The following is a 19923-nucleotide window of genomic DNA, read 5'->3' on the forward strand; positions in this document are numbered from 1 at the left end:
TTCGGGGCGGCGGTGATAAAAACGACTTCTTTCCGAACCACGAGCATGTTGGGATACACACACACACACACACACAGAGGGGTCGGTGTGACATGCTGACGAGCCGTGGGGTAAGTCACACAATATACCTTAGTTGTATTATATTATTAGTCTTTTTGAATTGGTACTAAAGTTGTGTCGAGACGATGCCGGGGGGAAGTGTCGGTTCTGCGGAGTTTCTTTCACCTTCCACACACACACACACACACACACGCCAACTCGTGTGCTTTCTGTACACATTTTGTAATAAATATCTCTTACATAGCAACCAGCGCACCGCTCGTTAGGGAAACATGTCCGGTGTGTGTGTGTGTGTGTGTGCAGCTCGTTACAGAAGATGGAGGAGTTTCTAGAAGCGTCGCCGTTACTCTTTTAGACGTGCTCTGATTGACAAACACACGAACTAACGTGTAACGACACGAGTGGAAAGTTTTTAAAAAGTTGTTATGGGGCAAAGTTGTAACTACCGCACGCACACAGCACAGGTAGTTTGAGATCTCTTAAACTAAACTTAATGCTCGAGTAGTTTTCCCTGGTCTCACTTTCTCTCTTTCTCTCTATCTCTCTCACACACACACACACACACATATGCTGAAACTAGTTTAAAACTTATTCGTTGGTTGCATGCTGCATGCACGGTTTGCTGGATCAGTGCTCCCTGTTAAAATGACAAGATTGCAGTGTGTAATTTGAAAATACAGACAACCTTTTTTTTTCAGCCCCCACACCATACAGACAGGGGTATTTGTGGGGAGTGGGGGTATGGGGAATGGGGTGGCCTATAATAAGAAACAGACTGCAGTGGATGTCATCGTCATTACAGCCCAACTGTAGAGGGTAAAAAAAATGGATAAGACTTATGTGCAAGTTTATCAAGTTAGTGTGTTTGAAAGTTACTTTGAGTAGCTATGCCTGCTCAGTGCTTAATACACTTCAGAGTGAACTTCAGTGTAAGAGACTTTGAAAAGAGGAAAGAGGGCAGCGGTGGGGGCCAGCTACTTTAAATCCCCCCAAGATGTTTGAGCTCTGAGCTGTTAGGGCAGGCTCATGTTTATGTTCGTCTTCTTTTCCAGATTTTTTTTTTTTTATATTTAAAGTTTTATGTCAGAATTTGGCCCCAGAAGTACGAGTCTGTGAGCGGTTCTCCACAACCCCCACTCTTTGAGCTTTTGTCTACGTTACAGTTCTTTTCACCATGCACAAATTGAAATTCACCCCAGCTCCTCCAACTTTAAACTTTTCTGAGACAAACAAGCTAAATGTGTGGACTAATTATAACATTTAAATGCTGATTTTCATAGCTCTTATAACCCAGAGCATTTTAGACATTTTTTGTTTTGCTGTTATTTTTTATTTTATTTTATAGGGTTTAGGATTGTGCAGTACAGAGTGACGTATCCATTTTCAGCACAACCAAGGCAATACGATGAACTGAATTTTGTTAAATTTTAACCATCTATATAAACCTGACAGCAAAAAAACTTTTAAATGGGTCACATTGGCAAAGAAATAGCAATTAGCACTGTTTTTATGATTGTTTCTATGAATAATAATATGCTCATTTCGAGAGTTCTGTATTTTTGCGACAATTTTTGTGACTATATTTTCCGGTCTGATAAAATTTACACGGTTTAAAAGTAATGATAACTTTCTTTCTACCTGACTGAAAACTCAAATGCACAGTTTGACTTCTGAAGGCTCCCAGTTAATACACACCAGCAGGACGTCTATATAAGCACATACAGTGGAACCTCGGATTACGAGTAACGTGGTTTACGAGTGTTTTGCAAGACGAGCAACAATTTTTAATAATTTTTTACTTGAAAAACGAGCATTGTCTTAGTTAACGAGCACCGAGTATCATGTTTCACGCATGCGCTTCTTGTTTTAACAACGAGCGTTACGTCATCACAAGTGAGCCAACGGTTTTTCTCTCTCTTGCAGCAGAATTGTAGGTAATCGTCTCTCCTGCTGGGTGAATACGGTGCGCGCGCACACACACACACACACATTAACGGAGAGACCGTTTTTAAAACCGTTTAAAAATTAGCAAGGAAAATCGCTAGTCACACTCGCGTGAGTGCATACTAACGGGATTACTACTGTAAAGTAAAACAACAACAACAACAACAACAAAAATTAAACAGCTCCTCACCTTTGAAAACAGTCGCGACAGAGAAGAGTTTGTGTGTTTATTTGGCAACCTGAGAGAAGGGGAGCTGTAAAGCCGAGACCTATCGTCTCCCCTGCTGGGTCTTAGTGCTTGCAGTGTTTTTGAGTGCGCGTGTTTGTGTCTGTGTAAGGCAGAGAGTTTGTGTGTTTGTTTGGCAACCTGAGAGAAGGGGGCTGTAAACGCGAGCGAGCCCCCCTTCATCCCCCCTCCTCTCAGGTTGCCAAATAAACACACAAACTCCTCTCTGTCGCGATTGTTTTCAAAGGTGAGGAGCTGTTTAATTTGTTTTTTGTTGTTGTTGTTTTACTTACAGCAGTGATCCTGTTAGTATGCGCTCACGTGAGTGTGACTAGGAATGTTCCTTGCTAATTTTTAAATGGTTTTAAAAACGGTCTATCCGTTAATGTGTGTGTGTGTGTGTGTGTGTGTGTGCGTGCGCGCGCGCGCACATTTTACACACATACACTCTGCATGCACAAACGAAAACCCTTATCTGTCGGGGTTTAATTTTACATTTTTTTAAGGTAAAGTACAGGTAAATTTGTTTTATTTTTACTTTATATTTTGTATTAATTATATTTATGTATTTATTTTTTTGGGCTGTAAAACGAATAATTTAAGTTTCCATTATTTCCTATGGGAAAATTAAATTTGGTTTAAGAGTGTTTTGGAATACGAGCCCACTTCCGGAACGAATTAAGCTCGTAATCCGAGGTTCCACTGTATATATTTTTAATCGTCATTGACCCATGCTGTGTTGCCGGCACAGACCTTTGCCACTTGAGTTTTAAGGGTTTTAAACAGAATGTGAAGTTGGTACTGATTTGAAAATTGTGTTTCCACCTATAAATATTTGCCACACATCATTGTAAAAATTTTTAAAATATAATGAATAGGGATTGCCTAATTGAGTTTGGAGATGAACACATTGCAATTGTTTAAAAATAAGTGTTAAGGTGTGGTTGTAGGGCCATGTTGCTCTGGCAGTTTAAGCTCAAGGGGATTTTTCTTTACTTTTTTTTTTTTTTGGCCTAATTTAAAGTAAAGCTGAAAATAAGTGTGTCTAGCACCCGAGAGTAGTTCAGTGCTAAGGACTTTGCCCAACAGTCGAATAGTTGTAATCTGGCTGGGGTTAAATTTACATATTTATAAATATATAGTATACTGTTTATTATCTGTGTGTATGTGGTATTACATTATCTCTTCTTTAAAACAATAAATTAAGTATTATTATTATTATCATTAATAATTTCTTCGGTACTGACGATCAGCATGGATAACCTGTATACAACATCCAATGGTGTCATGCTAACAGCTAACTGAATAGTGGCTAAAATGATAATTGCAGGCATGCCGATTGAACGTTTATTCATTACTGTCATTTGTTCACTTAGAAACAAAAATGCTATTTTAATATATAACGCATTCCCTTTAGCCTTAAAAAGTATACCAGTGTTTCCATCATATACCAGTTGGACACACCCTCAGGTACTTCAGCTATTGCAAATTACTAGCAGGTTAGTTACCTGCTAATAAACTAGCCTATGTGAGTCACCAATAAGATGTCATGACTTGTATATCATAACAGATTAGTTTAGGTGAGCAGTAGCTGTTAGCTGTTAGTAGCTTTTCATTCACAGTAACAGCTATGTCACTGCAGCATAGTTAGCAAGCTCGTTCTGTGGGTTCTGCAGCTAGACGGTACCTGGTATAAAATGATCCTTAAATCATTTACAGATAAGATGGTTTTGGCGTTGTTGATTTAAGTTTGTAAAATCACAAACAAAACCTTTAATTAGTTGTGACCTTTCATAGACTTTTTGTGAAACTCTTTAAAAAATTTGTGATTTTGAATCAGGCCCTTAAAGGTGCCAGCTGTTGGTTTCGAGTGGCTGGGGTGCTTTAAGAATGTGTTTGTTGCATAACCTTGGTAGAGAGCCAAGGTTTTTTTTCCCCTGCCTGTTTAATAAAGAGGTTGTATGAGGAGATTCCTGCTAATTAAAGGGCACGTCGCAATGTACAATCCCATCTGCATAGTTTTTCAAATGCTCCAGGGCCTCTAGTTTCATTATTAGGAGACATTAAAGGCTCCTATTTCACTTGCTCCTTTGTGTCATATTGGTATGCTAATGAAGCTGTGAATGGTTGCCAAGTCTAAAAGCTGGATGACTGTGTGAACTGGCACCACAATCAACCAAGTGTTATTGTACAGTTTTAGCAGTAGAGAAACCTGAATTTTTTTACTGTTCAGAGACCAACGATATTTCTTAGATTTATTTCCGTTTTTTTTGTTTGTGTGCCAGCTCTTCATTAAAAAAAAAACGAACTGTTGAATGCAGTAATTAGCCTAGAAGAATAGTGATGAACCATCGGATTTGCAGGGGAAATGTGGTGGTTAAAATCATAATTGGCGATCACTTTGAAAATATCACTTAAACAGAATAAAATTAGAGTGTTAAAGAATCAGCTGAAATATTGTCTGCCAAATGTCTAAATGTAAAAATATTAAACATTTGTTGAAAAGTGTAGCTAGTAGTAAACTATATGTGTGTGAGGGTGTAGTGCAGATGGTTCCTAACAATTAGTGTCAATGTTTGCTAGTAGTCAGCTGTCGTATGGCTTTGGGGTAGAAGTTGTTTTTTAAATCTGTTTGTCTGTAATTTGATGGACCTGAAGCGTCTGCCACAGGGCAGCAGGTCAAACAGATGGGGTCCAGGGTGGGATGGGCCTATCACTGTATTGGTTGCCCTACTGTTGTAGTGAGAGCTGAATAATTCTTCCAGGGAGGACAGTGAGCAGCCAGTGATTTTTTTTTTTTTTCCTGGAGGAGGAGGTAAAAAAAAAACACTGAAGGGCTTTCCTGTCCGCTGCTAAGCAGCTGGCGTACTATGCGGTAATATAATACATCAGCACGCTCTTAATGAAGCGAGGGTGCTTCCTCTTGTTGACCAGTGTTGTGGTGTTCTTCTTCCAAGAGAGATCATCGGTGACATGCGATGTGTATAATATGTAAGTGTATAATATGTTACTTGGTTTGGGACAAGATTGACTCAGTCTAGTCATTGTCTAGTCTTCGGACTTCGTTTCTGTAAGCCTAGATGAGGCCAACCACAGCCATGTCATTGGCAACCTTGATGATGATGTTGGTGGGATGAGTGAAAGAAAAGTCATGATGTAGATGTAATAAAAAAGCGGGCTTAACACATGACCCTGTGGGGTGCCAGGGCTGAGTGTAAGGATAGAGTTGAGAGGGAGACCTAGTTTCACAGTCTGGCAGTATTTATTTTAGAGTAATTCCATCTCAAATCAACCAATGAAAGAGAAATTTTCCACCATCACCTCTCAGATTTTGCTGATTTTTTCACCAATTGTTGATATTGCCATGAAAATAAAACCCCCCAATTTTTTTGTCCCAACTCCCACTCGTTAAAAAATGGCAGCCATCTTAATTTTTGGCCTCAAAGTGCTTTAAGACATGCCACGCCCCTTTTTGAAATCCTCTTTTCCTTGATAACTCACTTGCTATATGTCATATGGAGATGAAACTGGGTGTATTTATGTAAGTTTTTATGTAGATTCAGATTCTGCAATCGCAATTTGGCTATCTGCTGTGGTTATGGAGATATTTCTGAAAAAACATTTTTTTGGGGTACCCCTTTTCGACCCCTCAGAACCCAAGGTCTGCATGTATATATGTTACTCAAAATAAAAAAAATAAAAAATAGGGGTTAGTTCACATCACCTTATCTTGAAAATAAATAAAAACCAGAGGTGTGTTATGCCCTGTTTTATAGAAATCATCAAAAATTAATTGTCCAGGTTTTGCAAATGTTTTACGATTTAATACACATTTTATATACAGAGAATGTACATGGATCTACACAATAGGCCTTATCTACCAGTAAATGTGTCATTTTATGGTGGTACATGTAAGATACATGTATCACTGTCAAACAGTATCCTGTAACTGAACCATTCAGGTTCATACTGATCAGAAAGTTGAATTATCTCAACTCCATGAGTGACCTCGCTATCAAGGAACTTGGTGATTGCATCATCTTTTTCTTGGTGCTAATTAAGTGCAGAAAAACAAAAGCAGGTGAGTGTGTTTCATTTATGTTAATTTATTAACTGAAGCTTTCCAATGTAGTTTATTATCTTAATCACAATCCGATTACAAAGACTTGATGGCAAAGCTCGTCTGTTCTTTGGATTCTCGTGACTATATGTTGCACAGGTGTGAGCAGTGCCCCCCTAAATTAAAACTATCTGATTATCTTGATTAGGGCAGGGCAATATGGCCAAAAATATTTATCACGATATATATTTGAAAATTTGCGATAATGATATAACTGACGATATGATTGACACGAGACAAAGCAGCTGTTTGTATGTGCATTAAAGCTATATAAAATTTTAACAGTGCAAATGCAAATTCCACACCACTGAAGTTGCACCATTTTTACAAACCAATTCTGGTTCATCTGTTTCATTCAACGATCCGCTTTCCCCTTTCTTATTCTCCGCCGCCGCCAAGCTTTTTCCGCCATAAGCGTTTGGAAACAAAGGCACTGCACATGCGTGTTTTACCCATATTCTATCGCGATATTTCATTTTCTTATCATTGCCTAACATTGTACCGGTATTATCGTGGAAGGTATAATCTGGCCCAGCCCTAATCTTGATGGTATATTTGAAAATGCTGATTTGGACCCAGATGACACTGTTCCGTTTAAGCAGTGGATTTCATTATAAGACTTTGTGAAAAATGTAACCCCTGCACAGCTCATCACTATACAGCCAAGGCCCAAGCTGCTTATTTGAAAGAACTGAAAAAGAAACTTCCCATTGGAAAGGAGGCTGTTATCCTCATGGATTTTGCCGAATGTTATTTTTTATTTGTCAGGATGCTGTTCAAGGTTTTCATTGGGATACATCCCAGGTGATTCTGCATCCTTTCGTGGTTTACTACAGGGGTGGTAGTGAAAACGATGGTTCACTAAGTTGCAAAAGTTTTTGTGTTGTCAGTAATGAAAGGGAACACAATGCTATTGTTGTTCACAAGTTTATTAAGGTTCTCATGAATCCACTGAAAGTTCTTCTACCAAATTTAAATCTGTACTGTACAAGCCTCTGGAGGAAATGTTACTGTATAATGTGGGGTTGCTTCAGTTGGTCAGGTCTAGGCTGAGCAACATTATGTGGCAATAAAATGAAGTCTGACCATAATGTCATGATGACCAGGTTATCACATCAGTGATTTTTTTCCCTTCCCTGTTGGCTCTAACATTCCAGGACTTAGATTGTGAAATAATGTTTTTGGCAGCACGAGGAATCATTTTCAGACATGAACTAGCCACCAAATTGTAATATTAGAGGTGTTGACTAGTCTTTGGAGCAGGCTGTGTAAGTTGATTCATATCAAACATCTGCAATCACTTTTTACTCATCTTTTTAGAAAAAAATTATCAGTCCTCTTTTGAGAAGTGTTCAGCTTCATTCCCTTTTTTTCCTTTCTAAGGCCTGGTAGTTAAAGTGTTTATTTCTTAAGAATGATGACTAGGGAGGAGGGCTTCCTGCCTGCTGCTTTGCTGACTGGGTGGCTTCTACTATTGCCAGACTGTAGCTGCAGCGGCTCTCCCTACCAGTCAGCTGAGTGTCAGATGACCCCGCAAAATAGTGGCCCGTTCTAGTCTGCTACATATAAGCTCCCCAAGGGAAGGCCAAACTGGTGAGTAGCCCTTTTAACATCCCCTGGCACTGCTTCAGTGGTACGCTGACCTCAAAATAAATGCAGCTATACTCTTAAATATATTTCATCCACAGTCCAATGGGCTTACATAATGCTTTGACTTATTGCTGCTCGACATTAGTTGACTGGAAACCTCTGAAACGTTTGATAAAATAAAGCGATTATCAGCTTTATTTATGTAGCACTTTTAACAATGGACATGGTCACGAAGCAGCTTCACATGACATACTGGTATAACATTTTAGGTTAACTGTATCCCTAAATAAATAGAAACAGTTTAGGGGTAAAAAACATATAATAACCTGATTGCAAAAGTGTTCACACAAAAATACTTGGTTGAAATGCTTTTACTTTTAATATAGCACTCAGACTTTTAGGTAAGAGTCTGTTAACTTGCTTTTGCAGTTTTATTTTAATCCATCATTGCAAAACTGCTCTAATACACAGCACTATGTAAGGATTGATAGGATTGATATCTGGGCTCTGATTGGGCAATTCAAAACTTTTGTTAATCTTCTTCTGAAGCCATTCCTTTGCTGATTTCTGCTGATTGTATTTGTGTCACTGTTGTGATAATTTTCAGTGTAACAGAACGCAGCAAGTTTTTTGTTCCAAAATAAGTTGGCATTTTGAGCTAGCCCTTGTCAAACATAGGATATCTACATTTGCATAACATTGCATCAGTGTGTGTGTGTGTGGAGTTAAGACTAGTGCCGTGTTGAAAGGGATGCATGAATGTTACTTGGTCCGACGGAGTAAGATCATATACACAATTGTCGTAAAACATTACCAGGGTGCTGATTAAGACACGAAACTGATGTGTTTGAATGCTGATAAATTCATGGAATGATTTGTTCTGTCTTGATTAAAGCTCCGTTCTGAGCTCAAGAGCATCAGCTTCATACCATGGATGTTATTAGCAAATATGCGTTATTGTCAGTTATTGTGAGTATGGCATTCTTTGAGAAATAAGCTATACTGTTTTGTTTTGTGCCAAACAATTTTTTAAAAATGTTTAAGTTTCATTAGGCGATAACACATTTTGACGCAAGTTTGGGATTATTTTTAGCCGGGTTGTTCCCCCCCTAGCCATAGTCAGATATTTCAACAATACAAGATATTGTCATCACATACAGGAAGTGACTAGCACTGGTCTTTCCTCCCCAAGGCCAATAGAAACCAGACATTCTTCTGTTTATTTATTTTTTTCAGACTGGACTTGTCATTTTTATAAAAACACTTTGTTTCACTGTTTGTTTCAGTAATAAATTATTTTGTGCTATTGGTGAAAAAAAGAAGGACGAGGCTATCGTCAAGCCATTGTCAAACTTGCATTCATCAGGACTATGATAACAGTATCATCCTTTGACTTTAAACAAATCAAATCGTAATAGCATGTTATCAACATCAGTGTTAACCTTAACTGAACCTTTACTAGAGCAGCAATTTAAAATGAAAACCATTTAGAGGTCAGTGCCAAAACTAGAGCTCATATGGAGAGGGGAAAAAAGGAGGAATTTAGACTTTCAGTAAGGAAAATTAGAAATCTGGGCAGCTGACGGATTATATACAGTATATAAATGCCAAAAATTATTTTGGACAATCTGTTCTGCCAGTTTTCTTTTTTTCTTATTTAATCCAATAAAATATGAGGTTAGTAAAGTTTAAGTAATGTATTTTATAGGGATGCACCGAAATTTCGGCCGCCGAAAATTTTCGGCCGAAATAGCATTATCGGTTTCGGCCGAAACGTAAGAAAGCGCCGAAAATAAAAGCCGAAATTATCGCCACGCCTCTCCCATCCTCCCTTCTCGTTCGCGCTGTCATTACGCATCAAACACGGAGTATGTCGGCGGTTTGGATGCACTTCAAAGTTTCAGATGAGGACAGCAAAGTTGCAATATGCAACATTTTTTTAATACAAACAAAAAGAAAATATTTTAAACATGTTTTTTAATGAAGCCATTTTCGGTTTCGGTATCGGTTTTCGGCCAAGTGCATCCAAAAATTTCGGTTTCGTTTTCGGCCCAGAGTTTTCATTTCGGTGCATCCCTAGTATTTTATAATTCCATTATTCCTTGCACTTTACACTATTCTCTTCTTGCTAGCAAGTAAGGTTATTTTGACAGACGCCTTTACAACAAAACTCTTTATAATTTTATATTTATATTATATTGTATATAATTTATATCCTTGTATCCTATGTCTTTTTTTTATTTTGTACAAGCATGCATACTTACTCTTTAGTCTTTTTTCTATTTTTTTTTTATCTTTGTTGCATTGCATTACACTACTGTTGTACTTCTACAACCATGTATGTGACAAATAAAAGTATTGAATCTTGAGTCAGTAACCACCCAGCCAGGAGCCCTCTTAGCTCTGGATGTTTACTGAAGTCAGCACCGTATAACTGAAATAAAGCCGTTAAAGGTTGTTAAGCTTTTAGTCTTAACCCACATAATTAATATCATTGCAAGTGATAAAAATAAAACTAAGTGCATTTAACATTAGCATAATATTAGCTAGCATATTTTTGATATTTATGCTAACATAACATTACAAATTCCACATGCTAGGGCAATTAGCATCATACCATTTTATATTAGAAATACACAGTTTTATAAATAATAATACCAACTATAATAATAATAATAATACTAACAAAATGGAAAAAATACAGTTTTAATAAAAAAAATACTAACTATAATAATAATAATAATCTAATAATTATCAACTGTTTTTTAGGATTTTGTTGCCACCTTTCCTGCCATTGAAACATCTGATGTACTGTTGTAGGTTTTTAACAACAAGTAAATGCATTAAAATGCATTAAGTGAATCAGAAAGGCTGCTGAGTAACCTAGAGGGACATTTAAGGAGCTGCAAGAAGTACTGGTCACGGACATGGGGAAGCATATATAAACTATAGTATAAAGGATTACTGAGACAATAGCGTTTAATCAACAATGCGTGAATGATGGATCAAACCTGCCACGAATGGCCGCTCTGCAGACAGGCTTTGTTTACTATGACTTTTATTTATTTAGGTTCGGCATTTCAGACTGAATATTTTACTGTCAAATGTTTAAAACAATACTAACATTCAGTCCTAGCTACCTAATGTCGTGGGTGTATAAGGAAGAGGTACGATTAAGGGTTATTTTATTTATATAAGACTTTCAACAATATATATATATACAGTATTATATTTATGTATGTCATAGGATATATAAGTGATGTTGAAAAGTGTGAGAAAATATCATATGTTTAAACATTACTTTAAATTTTAGATTTTCTTTTAGAAAAATCAAGTTTTATAAAATAACAACAAATTTTTTTTTAATGCTATAAACACATTTAAGGTGTAGCAAAAATAATAGATGTAACTGGGGAAATTATTTAAATGTTATGACTAAACTAGCTACAGTGATGGTTGTTTGTTTGTTTGTTTATACTTATTTTGATTGCATATTTGTGGATATTGGCTATTACTGGTCTCATTGGTCATCTGGAGTCTCAAAGCCTTAGGGCTGCAACTAACGATCATTTTGATAATTGATTAGTTGGGCGATTATGTTTTCGATAAATCGATTAATCGGATAAAACCTAACCGCTTCTTTAATTTGATATTTCGCTTATAACTATAAAAAAAAAAATCAGTTTAAAAAATACACTGATATATTCAGTTGATAAGATATAAACAGCTAAAATAATGTCATTTTGTATAATAAAATGATGTATGCATAAGTAAAACCACAGTAAATTACAAGTTAACTTTGTAGTGGACTATAAAAAAACTGTAGAAATGCAAAAAGCTAATAGTCACAAATGTATTGTTATTTGCGTTCGCTGAAAACCACAACAATCATTAAATGTAATATTCTACTGTTATTCACACCGTGTAAATTAAGCTAATCTTAAGTAGTGCCATTTAACTAATCACTATTGCTCATGAGGTGATTGCGCAATGTGATGCTAGCGAGTAGCCCGTGAACAGATCTAGCGCGACTGTCCCGAAGTTAGCAAACAGTTTAAACTAAAAGCGCTTCAACTTTTACACGATGAAGAGATACAGTTTTTACTGACCTTGCTGACGTTTCGCCATCCGTAACACCAACATGTTTTCTGTTTAAGTGTTTGTGCATGACATGCCATGAAAGCTCGGTCTTGCATAGCGTGCAGGTTACCGTCTTCTTAGAGCCTAACTAATCGTTAACGGCATTCGTTGACAACGAATTTCATTATCGATAATTATCGATTTTATCGATCAGTTGTTGCAGCCCTACAAAGCCTTAAGACCCATTTACACTGCAGATCTCGATGCCCAATTCTGATTTGTTGCCTATATCTGATTTACACGTTCTTTCAACTATGACCCATATCTGATTCAAGTGTTTACACTTGCCATACCATCTGAAACATTGCACATACTTAAAGGGAGGTTCTGGCGCTACAAACTAGACAAGATGGACGGAGGCGAAATATGACTGACGCTAGCTCTGCGATATATGCAGAGTTCACGAAACGTCACCATAGTTTTGGAGCGGAGAAGGAGAAAAAAACGCTGTAATTGCAGCCTGTGCAAATGCATCATTCACCAAATACTGATTTCTTAATGTTATTTAGCCTCAATAAGCATTAACACGAGGCGGGGGGCTTTTTTCCATGTCACCTGCGAGGTTATCATTTCACACGCTTCCACTGGAGAATAACATTACGCCATTAAACCGCGAAGAAGTTGCAGTTTTAATGACGTACAGAACGCAATGCCTCAGGTCTGTTTACATGACAGTCACATTAGCACATATCTGATTTATATATGATTTCCACATATGAAGGAAGCCTGAAACCGATCTCGAAATATTAAATATTTTTTCTGTTTACATGGACACAGAACATATCCGATATGCATCACATATGAGCAAAAAATCGGAATTGGGTCACATTTAACTGACAGTGTAAACATAGCTTTAAAAATGGCTTGGTAACCCTTTTCAGACTGATACATGTAAATTACTTTGTTTCTGATCATGAATTTATTTACATTAAGGCATGACGTGTTACTTTTTTCAACAGCACTGAAGCTAGCGAAAGTTAGTAAAGAGTCGGCATCTGTGGACTTCAGTCGTTGCTTAACAAAATTTATCTCAATTGAAAGCTTACACAAAAACCACTAATTCACAAGTGCAGTGAGTAGTGCAGAAATACTTGTTTATAGCAGGTTTGTTTGAGAAAATATAGCAAAGTTTACCTCGCAGCATTTCAAAATAAACTTTTGAATGTGAATGTTTTCGAGTGTGTCGAAGAGACTCGGCACAGTGGAGTAGAAATTCCAACACCATCTATCGGGTTGCCAACGTAATGGCAGAACGACACAGACACATATGGAATAGAGCACTACATATCAGAAGATCCCTCAGGAAATCTGATTGTCAGACGTGGAGTCAGACGTGCCGCCCTGGGACTGACTCACTAGGAACGCCCACCATCTCTCCGGAAGTAATAAACCAAGTCACAGTTTTTACAGTCAGTTAAATTCATCAGAAAAAGACCAGAATTCTAAAGTGAAAGACATCAGTTAATTTTTACAACAGTATCAATCTACCACAACTTATTGAATATTAAGTATACAGTCAGAAATTAGCCATAACACAACATTCCACTGCTCTAAACTCGTGCAAGATAACCAAACACAGCAGCATGACGGCTTTCCTGCTGCGTCCCATACATACATTAAGAACCGTCTCCTCTTCCTGGATGTTGTTATTTAGAACAAACATAAACACTCCCATGGTAACACAGCCACAATTTCACGCCTCCTCCTCCTCCTCGTTAAACGGACCCAACAATAATGCACACACACATAGTATGCGAACACACACACAAAAACACACACACACACACAAAACACAATTGTCTTTCTAACCTAAAAACAACGAGACTAACACACATCACCCTAAGTGTGTATTAGAGTAGGTTTAGTCTGAGTGTTTGTTTATGCGCACATAGACTTTTAAAACTAAGCAAGATAGAGTTAAAGTTGTTTGAAATGGTGGCTTCCTAAATAGATTTTATATTAAAATAAGCGATAAATGCATGAGACTTTCTAAGTGGGTTGTGGTTAATATTATGTATATCTTTACAGTACCTGTCGAAAGTATTTTTGGGTTTGTAAACTGCATTTAAAAACCCCTGACGGAGAAAGTGTGTACTGACTTTTGACTGGTAGTGTATACAGTATGTTACTGATTTTATTTTGTGTTTTTTTTTCTCTTGAAAAGGTAAAGCACTGTGCAATTTTTTGAGCATTCTTATTTCTGTCACTGCTTGTGAACCCCACATGGCCACTGGACTTATTAATTGTTGATACTTTTTTTATTTGTAATTAATAAACAGCAAAGTTATGGTTATTATTTATTGATTTAAATTATCAAGATTATTTATTATTAAAAGATTTAATCATCCAACCAGAAAGTTATCGCTAAATTAGATAAGAATAAGAAAGCAATAAGAAACGATTAGACTAATCCACTAATCGAACAAACAGTCAGTCCACTACTGAAAAACAACAGATAAAGAGCTCCAGTGCTGGATGACTCGTCCTACTCATATCAATCTTGAGCAGAATATCAGTATCCGAATACTGATAATAAACCCTTATGGAGGCCTAGTTTCACAGTCTGGTAGTGGTTTGTCAGAAAGTTACTGTTTGGTAAAAAGCTAAAAAGGCGGAAAAATAGTGAAAGCAAGAGCATTTCCACACACATAATGTGAAGATACATCACAGGATTTGAACTAAACAGCTTTGTATCCACTTTGTAGTGAAGCTAATCAAGTACATTTTTAGGGAGCATAAACACTGGACTTTGGGGCAATGGTGGTCTGATGAGTCGAGATTGCCCCCATTCCAGAGCAGTGTTGGGGGAAGTTACTTTAGATGGTAAAAGTAACTAGTTAGAGTACTTTTCCATTGCAGAAAATGAAAACTCCTTTGTGATTTCTCATGCGTGTTGTTTTAGTCAAGACCTTTATAATTATTCTACCATCATCACTCAGCGTAGTTTGGCCCATAATCTGTTAACTAATAATATCCCTATCTCGGTCCTCGCATAGTCAAACCGTTTAGGTGAGATAGAGGTATAACCTCTTTTTCATACACACTAACCGAATTTACATTTACATTTAGGCATTTGGCAGACGCTCTTATCCAGAGCGACTTACTCTTAAAAAAAAAAATTTATTACACATCTGAGCAGTGGCAACTTGGTGGTTTTTGGGTTTTTGTGGGTTTGGAAATGACTGCTGTCTGGCTCACTGATTATATAAATTGTCTGAATAACGTATTACATTAAAAAAAACAACTAAATAACTGAGTACTTAAATGGCGGACCTAACGCGTTAGATTATTCGTTACCTCAAAAAAGGAATCCTAGTACTCTGATGACTGTTCCAGAGTTTATGGGTAAGATAGGAAGCGCATGAACCGATGCACCCATCATGCATAGTGCCCACTATACAAGCCTCTGGAGGCAGTGTTGTGATCTGGGGTTGCTTCAGTTCTAGGTCAGGTATCGTCTTAACAACATTATGTGGCGATCAGCTCACGACCTAAATGTACTGAATGACCAGGTTACCACATCTACTGATTTTTTTTTCTTCTCTGATGACACAGGCATATTCAAGAACTCAGTGGTTCTGTGAGCCTGAGGAATCACTTTTACACATGAATTGGCTACAAGATTTGTGGACAGTAAACAAAGCTACATCTGGTTGAACAAAATCTTTTTGCGTTCCGAGTAAGGTGATTCATATTAAAAATCTGCAACGACTCGTAACAGACCAGACAGTATGTGTGTGTGTTTGAGGCTGTGAAAATAATAATAACAATAAATATCTTTCATCTTCTAGGAATGAAGCGGATGGCCCATGTGGACTGAAATATGAAGACGTTAACTTAAAAGAGGGGTCTGCCACTGGTAAAATAAGAGAATCTGGAATCAGAATCCTTGATTTCTTTTTTTTTTTTTTCATTTCTGTGGCTGTGAATGTACAAAAACAACTTTCAGGACGCCATGCAAGTCTTCACTTTATGATGGCCTTCCTGTGACACTTGGGCCAAAAAAGCAGATGGAAATACAATAAAACATAAAGAAATTCTACCTGGAATAACCATTTGCGCCTTTTTTTTTTTTTTTACCTCTCAGGCTACGCAATCATTTTTGAAGTTCACTACCCCTGCAACTCATCTGGCTGGCTCGGTGGAATTTCTAAAGTAGACAGTCAACAGCGAGTTCTTGAGTTCATCATGTTTAAGCCTGAAGTAACCCTCTAGCACTGGGAACGTCACACCTCATCCTGCTGAGCACTGAAAAACACTCTGATCCAACCATGCTGCTAAAGAAAAAGTTGTGTATCACTGCACTGTTCGGCGGCATCCTGTTTTTTATGATCGCCTCGTACACCATCCAGAAGAACAGCTTCCTGATTCACTTTTACGAACCTGCTCGCAGCACTCACATGACCTATAGGAACATGCAGACACAAATCAAGACTGAGATGTGGCAAAATCACTCATGTAGATGCAAAACGTATTGTATTACGGATAAAGGCATCTCAAAGTGGTTCGACCAGCGCTTCGACCCTAAGCAGCAACCTTACCTTAGTTTAAAAAAATATCAAATAGATCAGGAGTCATTACAGTGGTGGCTGGTAAGTTTAGTCTTAAGTTCTCAAAAATTACACCATGTGATTATATGATGTCTGCTGGCACAAGTGGATCAGTTGTTTACTTGGATGTGTGTGTGTTTGTATAAGGGTGCACAATTCAGTGAAAAATGTGATAAATGTGTGAGAAGGGTGTTGATGAATCAGGTAAATAAAATAAGAATACTTTTTTCAAATGAAATATTAAACTATTAGCTAGGTTAGCTTCAGTGTTTATACTTTCTTAAATATAAACACACACACAGGACAAAATATTTTCCATTCACTACTTCTGCATTCGACATCAGTCATGCTACATAGTGCACTGCAAGTACAAGTGGTGCGGGCCGTGTGAGATTTAACTCCACAACAAATGACACGTTTCTACCGACATAAAGAGGGAAGGTCTGCGGAACCAGTAAATAACTTACCACAACCTTAAGTTAGACCCGTGGTTCTCAAAGTGTGGGGCGCGCCCCACTAGTGGGGAATACAGACATGACAGGTGGGCCGCAATGAACGGGAGAGAATAATAGGAAAGTACCTATTCTAATTCATGCTTTTCTTTATTGACAATAAAGATCGGACACTCGAAACTAAACAATCACACACAAAGAAATGAATTATTAATACAAATAAATTAAAATAACGTCAGAAAAAAAGTGGAACCGTAGTGCAGTAATACCGGTTTAACGTCGGCATGTTAAATGCAGAGAACCAATATATAAGGAAACATTCGGTATTATATATGTATAAGGCGGACGTAGCTTAAAGACAATATAGAGAGGAAATATATGTGGGTATCATATTTGCGGGTTTATTTACGCAGCTATTGAATTCGGAGATGCGAATATCAAACTAACATTACCGCGGACACAAACCGGGTCAGTAGCGTACTGTATGTAGTGAGCGTAATAAAGTCAATGGATACATTTGTTACATGGACCACAAAAAAGCAGGTGATTCAGCACCATCAGCCTAATCAACCAAAAATCATGTTAATAAGCCACTCGACTTCTTTGAAAGAAAGCTCTAGATAAGTGACAAAGTAAGCCTGTTATAACAACTGTACGTGTATTTTATCTGTTTTGAACTCAGTGTTATTTGATCGTATTGGTTAAGAAATTGATATTTCAATAAATAGTAAACTTGGCCGATTTCGTTATCATTTTGTTGACAAGTGGGGCTTGAAAATTCGGCCACCGCCTTAAGTGGGGAATGACAGAAAATGTTTGAGAACAACTGAGTTAGACGAAGTGTGTTATTTGGCTGACAAATGATATAGACATATACAATTCCCACCTGTCATTTCTGCGTTCCCACATTAAGGCTCTCACGTGTTTCCTCAGAATAATGTGACGGCTGCCAGCTGCTTTATTAAACTGCTCGCTCACGCACCGGCGTAAAACACTTGGAGTACAGCGCTATCTGCTCCTTCCAAATGCGTGAGCTCACGGACGCACGTGACTGGCTGTAGAGCCGTTATTGATGTGTGAGAGCGTAAAGGACCTGCGAGAGGTTACAGAGTCAAGCTGAAATCGAACCAGCAATCTCCAGATGATAGGAATAGATCATATTCTTGTGCTCTGATTTCTTTTAAATAGAATTCAGAAATGTTGTATTGCAGCTGGTTGTTTAATTAGGGCTAGTTAAGTTTCTGTAGTAGCACTAGTTAATTGAAATCATGGAAAGAAATGGTTTTAAACATTAATTATTGATTAATGAAAATAGGGAGACACGTTGGCTTAGTGGTTAGCGTTGCCGCCTTGCGTCTCCAGGGTCCAGGTTCGATTGAAGTCTGTGTGCATGTTCTGCCTGGCCTTGGTGGGTTTCCTCCCACAGTTAAAAATAAATGCAGATTAAGCCATTTGGCATTCCTGTAGTGTGTGAATGAGCATGGCATGTGCCGTAGTGGATTGGCACCCTGTCCCGCCTCGTGCCCAAGGTGTCCAGGGATAGGCTACAGGCCCCTTACGACTCTATACAGCATAAAGCGGTATAGACGATAAGTTAGCATAAATTAATTGAATATCAAAATGTCATATTAACAAAGTTAACAAAGTTTTCAGAGAAACATGGCAGTTAGTCTGTACAGTATGTGTGTGTATGAGAGAAAGTAAAAATCTAATAATTGAAGCTTTTTTTTTTTCAACCAGTATAGTAAATTTAGTAACGTAAAAAGAGTATTGCCTGCAATATGTTGTCTCCTTATCCGAGTTGAACCACTTAGCATGTTAAGGAACCTTAATACTGAAGAAGAAGAAAAATATCACGAGACAGTAAATACCCATAGACAGTTTTTCTAGGTTCTCAGGCACTCAGTGGTGCTTTAATACTGCTGCTGTTTTTTTTTTTTTTTTTTACGCCACCACTGCTCCAGAGAAACATCTGGAAAACTTTATATTGTCCCTGTTATTACTATTATTTATTTCAGAGGTACAACAGTTTACTGAAGTAATTCCCATATCTTCCCTTCTAATTCTGATTATTTTACCAGTAAAAAAAATAAAAAATCCATGCCAGCATCCAAGAGCACAAAAATAGGCAAAAGCGAAAGCTACTCTGCCATGAGACTAAGATTTAATTTGATGTAATTAAAGGCTTTAAGGTTTTAGGCACTGTTCATGGAAATGGAGTTGACCTCAGATGAACGGTACACATAGTATTCTGTGCACAGTGCAATTATACATGCAACCTAATTACACACACAAACACACACATCCTTGCATCACACAAACAAAGACGTTTTTCTTCCATTGCAGATGTGCAAAATTAAAGGCTTGTTCCTGTGCATATTTTATAATGCCTTTGAATCTTGTTTTTGTATCCTGCATACAGAATTTGCAGAGGTCACCTACCATGTCTGTCAATGAAACAATTAAGAAGATGTTTACAGTAATTTCTGATCCTGCAAACAAAAACCGTCAGCCAGATCAGTGTCAGAGGTGCGCTGTGGTGGGAAATTCAGGAAATCTGCTGCAATACAAGTATGGAGCCATCATAGACTCCCATCCCACTGTCTTCCGGTATGCACTGACCTACTGTCTTACCTTTCATCTATTGAGTGTTTGTCAATCGTCAGTTTATTTCTTAATTCAGCCCTTCTTTTGTGAACTATTTGCTGCTTTAAGTAAAGGAGGAGTTAAAGTCGATAAACTGTGGGAACCCTGCGTGGTTCAGACTATTTTTATAATGACGCGTTGGGGGTTCAGCGCACATAATGCAAAACTAATTAAGTACTTCAGCAATCTATGTTG

General features: G+C 37.6%; 1 protein-coding gene across 2 annotated transcripts in view; it reads left to right on the forward strand.

The window, feature by feature from the left end:
• The window catches only part of st3gal8 (ST3 beta-galactoside alpha-2,3-sialyltransferase 8), a 27158-nt gene continuing 7235 nt past the window's right edge, over positions 1-19923 (forward strand). The window contains exons 1-4 of one of the 2 annotated variants that reach the window (XM_053484269.1): positions 17-110; positions 7764-7943; positions 15872-16672; positions 19505-19692. In XM_053484269.1, the coding sequence (XP_053340244.1) occupies positions 16352-16672; positions 19505-19692 (509 nt within the window). In that variant the 5' untranslated portion in view covers positions 17-110; positions 7764-7943; positions 15872-16351. Of the gene's footprint in view, positions 111-7763; positions 7944-15871; positions 16673-19504; positions 19693-19923 lie in introns of both variants that reach the window. The other variant, XM_053484270.1, reaches the window with a different exon arrangement.

Source organism: Clarias gariepinus, chromosome 23 (genome assembly GCF_024256425.1).
Source record: "Clarias gariepinus isolate MV-2021 ecotype Netherlands chromosome 23, CGAR_prim_01v2, whole genome shotgun sequence".
NCBI lineage: Eukaryota > Metazoa > Chordata > Actinopteri > Siluriformes > Clariidae > Clarias > Clarias gariepinus.